This window comes from Neoarius graeffei, chromosome 4 (assembly GCF_027579695.1).
Source record: "Neoarius graeffei isolate fNeoGra1 chromosome 4, fNeoGra1.pri, whole genome shotgun sequence".
Taxonomy (NCBI): domain Eukaryota; kingdom Metazoa; phylum Chordata; class Actinopteri; order Siluriformes; family Ariidae; genus Neoarius; species Neoarius graeffei.
In genome coordinates, this window is record NC_083572.1 from 92,624,396 (window position 1) to 92,636,513 (window position 12,118).

Genomic DNA, 12,118 nt, shown 5'->3' on the forward strand with positions numbered 1-12,118 from the left:
CCTCTGAGGGAAAGCTTACTGAATAAACTGAGGCCTTGCTGCGAACACACAGCGCTGCATAAAATGAGCCATTCATGGGGTATTCATCATGATTTGAGTCTTGGAATTGGAGTCATGGCGTATGCATTCAAGGTTGAAAGTTAAACTGAATAAAATCTCTCAGGAATGGAGTTCACACACTTTGGGCAATTTGCTCGGAATGTGTTATCAATGCTTGAACAAAACAATCCCAGAAGGGAATTTCTGACCATCAGTAAATAAAACTCAAGCAGCTCTGAAAAGGAAACCATATATGTACAGTTGCGGTCAGAAGTTTACATACAGTGACATGAATGTCATGTCAATATTTGGGCTTTCAGTAATTTCTCTGAACTGTTCTTTTTCTATGGCAGAATGATTATACAGCATACATCTTTAATTAAAAAAAAAATACCCCACTAGAATTTGGTGCACAAGTTTTATTTTCTTTGGGTTTTCTGAAATCAACACAGGGTCAAAAATTTATATATGCTCACTTAGATTATTAAGGCCAAAAAAAAGTAAACTTTGTTTAGGGTTTCATGCTGTTTTGAGCTTGGCTCGGTAGGTAGGGATTTTTATTTTTATTTTTTTGAGAGATGATAAAATAGGGTCGGGTTTTAGAAAAATTTTTTTTACCCATCGATATTAAATTATTTCACTATCACAACACACGTATTTGTAAATATTAGTAAAAATTGTTTTAAATACACAAACTTGTATTCCGTGACATTCTACTTTAATATCACAGGTATCAGCCTTGGAGGTTCAGGATATCTAAACAAGCAGTGAACCATGTCATGAAAAGATTTAACTGAGTTTTGATGCTGTCACAGTCCTGAATTAACTCTGATAAATTGCAGATTTTTTTCTGTCCAAAAATAATATATGCTGGCATCAACAGACCACCTTACCTGGCAACTTTTTTGCTGGGCAGAGAATAATTGGCACGATGGGATGTAGCTCATCTCATCTCATTATCTGTAGCCGCTTTATCCTGTTCTACAGGGTCGCAGGCAAGCTGGAGCCTATCCCAGCTGACTACGGGCGAAAGGCGGGGTACACCCTGGACAAGTCGCCAGGTCATCACAGGGCTGACACATAGACAACCATTCACACTCACATTCACACCTACGGTCAATTTAGAGTCACCAGTTAACCTAACCTGCATGTCTTTGGACTGTGGGGGAAACCGGAGCACCCAGAGGAAACCCACGCGGACACGGGGAGAACATGCAAACTCCACACAGAAAGGCCCTCGCCGGCCACGGGGCTCGAACCCGGACCTTCTTGCTGTGAGGCGACAGCGCTAACCACTACACCACCGTGCCGCCGGGATGTAGCTTTCATCATGATATCAAATGCATTGGTTCATGCTATCTTGTTTGGGGGTTCGGCAGCTGCTTCAGAATCATTTTGTATACATTTCAACTTCAAAACTTTTAGATTCTTGAAAACACCGAACACATTTTTGAGTGGCTGTCTGTACATTTGGTCAGTGTTATCCAAAGTTGTCCATGGCCCTTTAGCTGATTCTGACATCGATATCTCCAGATTTGTTGTTGACAAACATGCAAAGTCAGATTCAATATCTTCAAATGTTTTACGGGTATCCAAAACATGAAATATGTTCAATGCTCCTCCGTGTTTGCAAGAATCTTGTAAAATATTGACAACATTCTCGGCGTCCATCTTCTCGTGCTAGCAACAGCAACTTCCCGTCTCGTATGTAACGTGGACGCTGATTGGTTGGTGCGCTGGAACAGCCTCAATATGGCGCCGGCGACATTCCAGTCTAACTTTGGTGAAATGTTTGATAAGCATTTCGTTTTTATTTGTCAACGTGTATATGTTTTAGAAAATCTGATAAAATAGTTAGATTTGCCAGCTAATTTCAGGGTCGGTCGGGAAACCCGAAACAGAAATTTTTTTTTTTTTCATATTTTGGCATTTAGACATGCACAGTCGGCTCCATTTCAATGGGTCGGTCGGTGAAACCCGAAACAAAGGTAATTTTTTTTTTTGGCCTAATTCAGAGGTGCTGAAACTTCCAAAATGTCTCTTGTCTTGCCAAGGCCGAGGTCTCTTAACTTCCTGTTAGTGATCATGATTGACTACAGCTGATAGCTTCTCTGTGCCTTCATAAAAAGGGTTTGTTTACAGCACTCACTGGACTGACCAACACACAATACAATGGGAAAGTCCAAGGAGCTCAGTGCAGATCTGAGAAAGAGGATCGCAGATGTACACAACTCCAGAATGTCTCTTGGAGCCATTTCTAAAAACAATTGCAAATTCCAAGATCAGTTCAAACAATTGTATGCAAGTTATTGTGAGGTGTAATCACTTTGCCAAGCCACTTTGCTTCAACAAAACCCAAACTGTCACCCTCAGCTGAAAGGAAATTGGTTTGGATGGTCAGGAACAACCTGGGAACCACCGTGGCACAGACCTGCCATGAAGTGGAAGCTGATGGATCACTGTCTACAGTTCAGACCACCATGGACTAAGAGGCTGCTATCCAAGAAATAACCCCCTGCTCCAAAACTGACACCTTCAAGCTTAACTAAAGTTTGAAGCTGACCACACAGACAAAGAAAAAGCCTTCTGGAGGATAGCTATATGGTCAGATGAGACAAAGATTGAGTTGTTTGGCCACAATAACCACCATGTACAGAGGGACACTGTACCAGCTGGTAGTGGTGGTAGGATCATCATGCTCTGGGGCTGTTTTGCTTCCAGTGGAACTGGTTCATTGCACAAAGTGGATGGAATAATGAAGAAGGAGGACGACCTCAGAATTCTTCAGCAAAATCCATCAGAAACTTGAACACGACTTGGGAGTTACAACAGGACAATGAACCCAAACACGCATTAGAACTGGTTGTGGAGGATAAAGCAGGCTAACATTAAGCTTCAAACAAGTCCTGACTTCAACCCTATTGAAAATATATGGACCGTGCTTATAAGTCACGTCCCTGTCAAGGGAAGGGGGAAAAAAAATTAATTGCACACTATGGGTGATAAAAGAGAGCAACTGGACTTGCTTGAAGATTCTTGAAGACGTTTCACCTCTCATCCGAAAGGCTTCTTCAGTTCTGTCTGACTGGTAGGGAGTATCAGGTATTTATCCTCTCATGGATGAAAAGCTCATCTAAGATGTCGTTGAGTCATCCTGTTGGTGTGTCGAGGAGTCATCCTGGCTCCTCTTGTTGGGAATACGCTACATCACGTCAAAAACTCCCAAGATTTTGCTACTAAAGTTGCAGACCTCAAACTAGACTTAGATGAAACCATGGTTTCTTATGATGTCACTTCTCTTTTCACCTGCATTCCCACCACAGAAGCAGTTGAATCTGTTAGAAAATGACTCCTTCAAGACAACACCTTACTGGATAGAACGAACCTCACCACGGACCAGATTTGCACCCTGCTTGACCTCTGCCTGACTACCACTTATTTCCAGTTTAATGAAAGTTTCTACAGACAGAAGCATGGATGTGCCATGGGCTCACCGGTGTCCCCTATAGAGATCTTGCATGTGATGTCTCAGCCGATCCAGATTGTGACAGACGCCATCTTGTAGGTCAAACGCCATATTCCGCCTTCTACTTCTGCTTTTACTTCTACCTTTTCTTCTGGAAAACCCTACTATATACAATTCTACTACAACGGCTGTGGCTACAAGCTCTCCCTACCTGTGCACGGTTTTTATGTTTTTTGTGTGTATTTTTGCGTGTTGCTCGTCTGTACCGGACTTCAGTATCCACTACAACCGTATGGACTTACTGGACATTGGTTTCCAGCAGAAAATGACGGTTTGTAGCGATTTCCATCGCATGCACAACATTCCGGACGAGAAAAAAAAAACAAAAAAACACACACATTCCGGACGAGACCAGATTGCGAGACCAGCGGGGTCTCCGTGGATTGTTATCGGAAGCAAAGCGAAGGAGGCAGCGCCGGGAGCCGAAGCAAAAGCGAGGCTACAGGCAGAGCCGGCCTGTTGACTAAGCTCAGAAAACAGCCACTCAAATCTCCACTGCCAAGCCTCTACCTCTCCAACGCCAGATCCATGTAAACACGGACGATTTGGAATTACCTTATTCTATAATCGGCTGGTCAGTGCTATACTCAATACTTAAGTGACTTACCCATCCAGTGAGGATCATTTTTTTGTTTACAAGATGCCACATCTGAGTCGCTGACAAATCCTGAATTTCTATAAAGATAACTGTCCAGAGATTTATAAGCACGCAGTGCTTCACCACTGAACAGCGAGAGAAAGTTGATGAGGTAATCATACACGTCCGGGTATTCCGCTGGCAGTTCAAAATCCGGCCGTGAAAACTCCGTCCGGAAAGCCATAAGGGTCACAAATCTGTAGATCGTTTATTTTAGACATATATCTAGTTATCTGTTCATTAGAAAAATGAGCCGTGTAGTCCGTTGGTTGAAATTGATCCATTCTGTACACAAGTGCAGCAGTATTCAGCGGTGTTTTTGACCGACACGATGGCGGTTGTGTACTTTCCAGTCACGTGACTGCAAGATCTCTATTGTGGCCAATCTTTACATGGAGGAAGTGGAACATAAAGCTTTGACCACTTTTTCAGGAGTTGCTCCCAGCCACTGGTTCAGATACGTGGATGACACCTGGGTTAAAATCAAAGCCCATGAAGTGGAAGCCTTCTCTAAACACATCAATGCAGTGGATATCAACATCAATTTCACTCGGGAGGACGCAAGTGGGAATAATCTAGCCTTCTTGGATTGTGATGTACACATTAGACAAGACAGAAGCCTTAGCATCGAGGTCTACCGGAAACCCACATACACGGACCAGTACCTACTCTTTGATTCTCACCACCCACTGGAACACAAATTGGGGGTCATTAGGACCTTGCAACACAGGGCTCAGAACATCCCTACAACGGTAGAGGGAAAAGAGAAGGAGCAGAATCACATCAGGAAAGCACTTCAGAACTGTGGGTATCCCAACTGGTCTTTCTTCAAGAGCAGGAAAAGGAACATAACGGACAAGGAGGATAACAGGAACAAACGCAAGAACATTGTCATTCCCTACATTTCTGGTCTATCTGAGAAACTCAGGAGGATCTTCTACAAACACAACATTCTGGTACGTTTCAGACCCAGTAACACCCTGAAGCAGAAATTGGTCCACCCTAAGGACAGAATACCCAGACACAAACAGGACAACGTGGTGTATGCAATTCAGTGCAGTGAGCAATGCACGGACTCGTATATTGGTGAAACCAAGCAACCGCTTTACAGGCGTATGGCTCAACACAGGAGAACCAGTTCCTCAGGCCAGGACTCTGCTGTCTACCTTCATCTTAACAACAAAGGACACTCATTTCAGGATTCCAACGTACGCATTTTAGCCAGAGAGGATCGTTGGTATGAGCGAGGAGTTAAAGAAGCCATTTTTGTCAACCTGGAACGGCCATCACTGAACAGAGGTGGGGGTCTAAGACATAATTTATCAGCCACCTACAATGCAGTCCTTGGCACACTTCCCAGACAACTGAATGCACACCAAAACCCAGCTGTTTTCAGTGGCTCACAGGAGGACAGAGAGAATCAGCATTCCATTGATCACCTTAACGGGCAATCCATTGATCACCCTAACGACTCTCGAGGCCATTCACATTCAGCCCCCAGTGACCCACACCAACAGGATGACTCAACGACACCTTAGATGAGCTTTTCATCCATGAGAGGATAAATACCTGATACTCCCTACCAGTCAGACAGAACTGAAGAAGCCTTTCGGATGAGAGGTGAAACGTCTTCAAGAATCTTCAAGCAAGTCCAGTTGCTCTCTTTTACCACCCATAGTTACTATGACCTGGATGACTGAGAATATTCACAGACATAATTGCACTCTACCAATTCTATCATGAAATATCCAACCAGAATTCTGCCAGAAGCTTGTTCATGGTAAACAAAAATGTTTGGTCAAGGTGAATCTTGCGAAGAGACATTTTACCCAATATTAGGTGTGCTGTATGTATATTTTTGACCCTGTGTTGATTTCAGAAAACCCAAGGAAAATTAAAACTTGTGCATCAAATTCTAGTTTTTTTTTAATTAATTTAAAGATGTATGCTGGACATTCTGCCACAGGAAAAAGAACAGTTCAAAGAAATTAGTGAAAGCCCAAATATTGCCATGACATTCATATCACTGTATGTAAACTTCTGACCAGAACTGTATATGTGACCTCTAAGCAGGGGAGCAGATGGTCCCTCACTGAAGCTGCCAGATATCTCTGGTGATGACGGACTGTTGATGGACGTCCACCAGTCAGTCATTTCAGGTTATTATGGAAGTCCTTCAAGAGAAACTAGTCTACTATTCTTTTGACCTTTAAACGGCTTAAATCAACTGTTCAGCGTGACTCAAAGTCGGCTCTATATTACAGTCTGCTTACCTTGTCCATGTCTCCAGTGACGTGTGCCAAAAGGAGTGTTGGCAGGATCATAAATAAAGCGTTGTAATAGAGTAGACCGTACTTTCCCAGCTCCTGAGGAAGGCGAGACAGGGAAACAGACAGTTATTTATGGTACATTCCAGCATGCAGATGTCATGAATGCGTTCCTCATATCCCCGTCTCCATTTCTGGCACTTCCAAATTAAAAATACACATCTGACTTGCGGATCAACGGTTCTACCCACAAAACACACAAACCCTTCTGTCCATGTCTCCCCTCCTTATTCTCCGAGCTGTATCTTCTTATTCTTAAGCTCAATATGTGAAATACCTGGCTGTATATAAACGTCCTACTTTACAACAGGAAAGGTTGAAAATTAATCTTACGGGGTAGTAATTCAATTCAAAACATTCCACAATCTAGATAAAATGGAGTAAATGGTGAAGAATCAACCTTTTAGACCTATGAATAAAATACATTTCGCTATATTTTGTACCTGACCCAACTACACACGTCCTAATACGGAGTACTGGTATTTGACTCATTTCTGTCTTGTACCATCATTAATAATAATAATAATAATAATAATAATAATTTTCAAAGCATCTCAGTCTCAATGTGCTAACAAAATAATATATGAACAAATAAATTATAACAATAAAAGCATATGTTTACATGTATTAAAATTATGAAAACTAAGATTAGTATTCAAATCATAAGAAAGATGTTCATAATTAATAATCTTGTTCAAAAAGTAAATGACTTGAGACCAGTCTTGATAGTTTCATATGACAAACCCCCCCCCCAAAAAAAAATAAACTCCTTTATACTGACAGATAATATCAATATGGTACCGTCAGTGGCGGCGGCGCTCACTCTGCCCCCATCTAATCCAAAAAGAACGATCTAAAAGTCGGCCACCTTGCACAATAACACGTTGTTGCAAGCTATATACAATCTATATATACAGTTGTGCTCATAAGTTTACATACCCTGGCAGAATTTTTGCTTTCTTGGCCTTTTTTCAGAGAATATGAATGATAACACCAAAACTTTTTTCCCCACTCATGGTTAGTGGTTGGGTGAAGCCATTTATTGATAAACAACTGTGTTTTCTATTTTTAAATCATAATGACAACAAAAAACATCCAAATGACCCTGATCAAAAAAAAGTTTACATACCCCAGTTCTTAATACTGTGTATTGCCCCCTCTAACATCAATGACAGCCTGAAGTCTTTTGTGGTAGTTGTGGATGAGGCTTTATTTTCATCTTTATTTTCTCAGATGGTAAAGCTGCCCATTCTTCTTGGCAAAAAGCCTCCAGTTCCTGTAAATTCCTGGGCTGTCTTGCATGAACTGCGCGTTTGAGATCTCCCCAGAGTGGCTCGATGATATTGAGGCCAGGGGACTGAGATGGCCACTCCAGAACCTTCACTTTGTTCTGCTGTAGCCAATGACAGGTCGACTTGGCCTTGTGTTTTGGATCGTTGTCATGTTGGAACGTCCAAGTACGTCCCATGTGCAGCTTCCGGGCTGATGAGTGCAAATTTACCCCCAGTATTTGCTGATAACGTGCTGCATTCATCTTTCCTTCAACTGTGACCAAGTTTCCTGTGCCTTTGTAGCTCACACATCCCCAAAACATCAGCGATCCACCTCCGTGCTTTAGAGTAGGAATGGTGTTCATCATTGGCCTTGTTGACACCTCTCCAAATGTAATGTTTATGGTTGTGGCCAAAAAGTTCAATTTTGGTCTCATCACTCCAAATTACCTCGTTCCAGAAGTTTTGAGGCTTGTCTCTGTGCTGTTTGGCATAAATTTTTGTTGGTCTACCTGACCGTGGTTTGGTTTTAACAGAGCCCCTGATTTTCCATTTGTTAATCACAGTTTGAACACTGCTGACCGGCATTATCAATTCCGTGGATATCTTTTTGTATCCCTTTCCTGGTTTATACAGTTCAACTACCTTTTCCCGTAGATCCGTTGACAATTTTTTGCTTTCCCCATGACTCAGAATCCAGAAACGTCAGTGGCTGGATGAAAGATGCGAGAGTCTGTCTGGATCCCAGAAACTCACTCAGCTTTTATGCGCACACACTGATTACAAGCAAACAGATCACAGGTGAGGATGCTACCTTTAGTAGCCATTCAAACCCATTTGTGTCAACTTCTGTGCATGTTATCAGGCCAAAATCACCAGGGTATGTGAACTTTTGATCAGGGTCATTTGGGTAGTTTCTGTTGTCATTATGATTTAAAAAGAGAAAACACAGTCGTTTGACAATAAATGGTTTCACCCAACCACTAAGCATGAGTGGAAAAGATGTTTTTATGTTATCATTCATATTCTCTGAAAAATGGTCAAAGAATCAGATTCTGCCAGGGTATGTAAACTTATGAGCACAACTGTAGAAGCGATATCCACCCTAGGAATACCAACCTATTCGCCAGAAAGAATCCAAAACAGCAAGGAATTGACCGAGAAGAAGTGATTTTTGTTGAACTGCTCATTAAGGCTTAATTAGTCCATAACTTCATTAATGATTGTAATTAAGCAAATCTGGGTAGAAGTTATATGCACCCTAGGTACCCCTACCTTCATGCCAGAAAGAATCAAAATCAGTGAAGAACTGAGGGAGAAGTAGTGGTGATGTGTGGAAACTGCTCATTAGGGCTTAATTACTCCATATCTTCATTATTAATTGCAATTATGCAAATTTGGGTTGAAGCCATATGCACCCCAGACCTACTTTCCTGCCACAAAGAATAAAAATCGGTGAAGAATTGAGAGAGAAGAAGCGATTTTCGTGAAATGTGGACGACGCCAGATAGACAGACGACACATGATGGGATAAGCTCATTGCTGGTCAGCCAAATGAGCCAACAAGACATGTTTGAGTATTCATTTGTTCGTATTTGTACCTGTACACTGTGCACAGATTGTTTCTCCTTTTAAAATAAAACTTTCGTGTGCTACCATCTTACTTTCTCTGAGGTACAAATAAATATCACGCTCTTCTGAATGCAAACTACGCGAGAGAATCCGAGATTGTGACGTCACTTACCACATGACTTACCGAGGCTGAGATCTAGTGAATACAGCTTCATAAACAACCCTGAAGATGCCTGAGTGTCAAGGATTTGGATGTAAAAATAAGCCTGAACGTCATAAAGGGAAGTCTGGTTCCCCCAATCCTATAACGGATATTACTCTGAAGGAGCAATTCTGGTATCACTGGACTCACTTTGACCGTTTGTTTCTTCCTCTCTGGTTTCATCATCATCTTCGCCTATCCAGTGTGTTCTGGGTTGGGTCCCTTAGCTAAGTAAGTAGAGCTGGCTAGCCACTCCTCTGCTGCACTGCTTTTGGTCACAGACAATTTAGAGCAGGGGTTCTCAACCTTTTCTACTTTGAGGCCCACCTATTCATACTTGTAATGAGTCAGGGCCAATTAAAAACGATCCCCAATTACTTTGGCTCATCTATTCTATTAGAATCTATTAATGGGATCCAACATCACTCGCTGTTACAGATGGGAGCCCAGGTGTGAAATAAATACAGTAAAAACAAACTGTTTTTAATTGTAGGTATTGTATTTACAACTGTATGGATGTGCCAGAAGCCAAACCATGTATGTCAAAAGGGATTAATGATCCAAAAGTGGAGTCTGGTCCATTAACACAAGAACTTATTGCCATGTTTGTATTCAGCAAACAAGCAAGTTATTAAAACGAAGTAGTACACTCAAAAGAAACGGATATAGAAACCACTCAATGGGTATTAGATCCTTACACATTAACAAAGAAGGATTTTTCCTATGAAAGAAAAATTTACTCGCTAAATTTGACATTAGTAGAATAAATTTTGATCCTACTGTAGCCAGAACAACATACAAAGACAATACTTATGCATACTATTAATTAACTTAATGTGAAGATAATCAAATCAACAGATTTCAGTTTTTTTTTTTGTAAGATTGTGTATATGTGGCAGATCACAGAATCCAGGGACACATGTCCGCCCGGGGGCATTTTGAGTTATTGACAGATTCAGAAAGTACAGTTTCTAAGCTTTCCAATGATGCCTTCCATGTGGAGATCTGACAATATTTGAAGAATGTGTGGCCTTTTGAAAGTGTATACTTCTTAAAACAGAAAAGGGAGAAAATCGCCCTCAAAGTTTTCCATCTCAGCTACTCTGGCTGCAGGGCGGGCACATAATGGTGCTCATTTGCATGACATTAAGGAAAGCCCTACCCCCTACGAGCTAGCACGATGCTACTTTCATGTAAACAAAGATCACCACGTCAATTTTCCTTCCATGCAAAGTATGCCCAACACAATTATGAAGTACAAAAATAAGTCCTAAAGTATACTTTAACGTTTTGTGGTTGAAAAATTACTCACACCGTAAGAAAGAAAGATAGCACGATGATGACACAACACTAGTTTCATGTAAAGCCTCGGTCACAACCGGCCGTACTGTGCTCCTATGGCCGGTCTACACGCAAAAAACGCAAGAAACACACGGAGAGCGCGCATGAAACGCACGAGAGCGCGCGTTTGAAAAGCACGAGAGCGCGCGTGTGATGTGCTGATTTTCGAGCCGCAGACCGGCTGCAGAGGTTCTTTGTCATGTCAAACAAACTCTACGGGCGCTTATGTTTTTTTCAGGTTGCAAGACAAACTTACGGCCAACGCGCGTCTTTCTCCATGAACAAAAAAAAACCGCAGCGATTTGGGAAACGCCAAAAATCACACGGCCAAAATATCATACGTCCGGTTGTGACCTAGGCTTAACCAAACCACAACACTCTCCGTTACATGCAAAAATAACCACACAGCCTTAGATTAATAAACTTACCGCATCAGAAAGAGAAACGGCGCCTTGCACACACCAATGCCTCCGATGGAATGTAGTCCTAGAACGGTCCGTGTATCATCCGATCATTCAAGTATTCCATTCAATCTGAAAAACGAGGTTGCGTTTTTTTTTGCTAGAAATGGTGATCTCCGATGTAAATACCGTGTGTCTGTTTGCTTCACGGTGTTTGCTCCTCTGCGCTCTGTTTAGTAACTCATTCCATAGTGAAATCACACGCCTGTATGCAGTTAAGTAGCCATGCGCTCAACTCGGATCATACAGCTGATTCGCGGAAAAAAAAAAACAAAAAACAAATGACTTAAATCATCATGTGAATGGCCCATATGGTAAATTTACCCACACCCCCCAGCAGGCTACAGTCCTGACAAAAACGAGACAATCTGCAACAAAAAATGTATGCTTTTCCAACAAAACAATCTATTATCTGAAATACTGATTGCATTCTTCAAGATCTCAACTTGCACATGATGGAAAAAACCAAAAATCTCAAATTTCGAAAAAAAATGCTTCTTTTGTGATTATCTCGGATTCGTTTTGGCCGACGTGTCCCTGGATTCGGTGAGGGGTCACATATTTTTAGTTTTTTGTATTTGTACATGCACGACCTCACCAGCTCTGCTCATCAACTTTCATTATCTCTAGCCGCTTTATCCTGTTCTACAGGGTCGCAGGCAAGCTGGAGCCTATCCCAGCTGACTACGGGCGAAAGGCGGGGTACACCCTGGACAAGTCGCCAGGTCATCACAGGGCTGAC

The 12,118-nt window shown here is 41.9% G+C and overlaps 1 protein-coding gene across 2 annotated transcripts in view; it reads right to left on the bottom strand.

Annotated features, from left to right (window-relative positions):
* slc35d1a (solute carrier family 35 member D1a) overlaps positions 1 to 12,118 on the bottom strand; it is a 99,524-nt gene that overhangs the window by 8,632 nt on the left and 78,774 nt on the right. For both annotated transcript variants that reach the window (XM_060920016.1, XM_060920017.1), the window contains exon 8: positions 6,476 to 6,568. In XM_060920016.1, the coding sequence (XP_060775999.1) occupies positions 6,476 to 6,568 (93 nt within the window). The remainder of the gene's footprint in view (positions 1 to 6,475; positions 6,569 to 12,118) is intronic.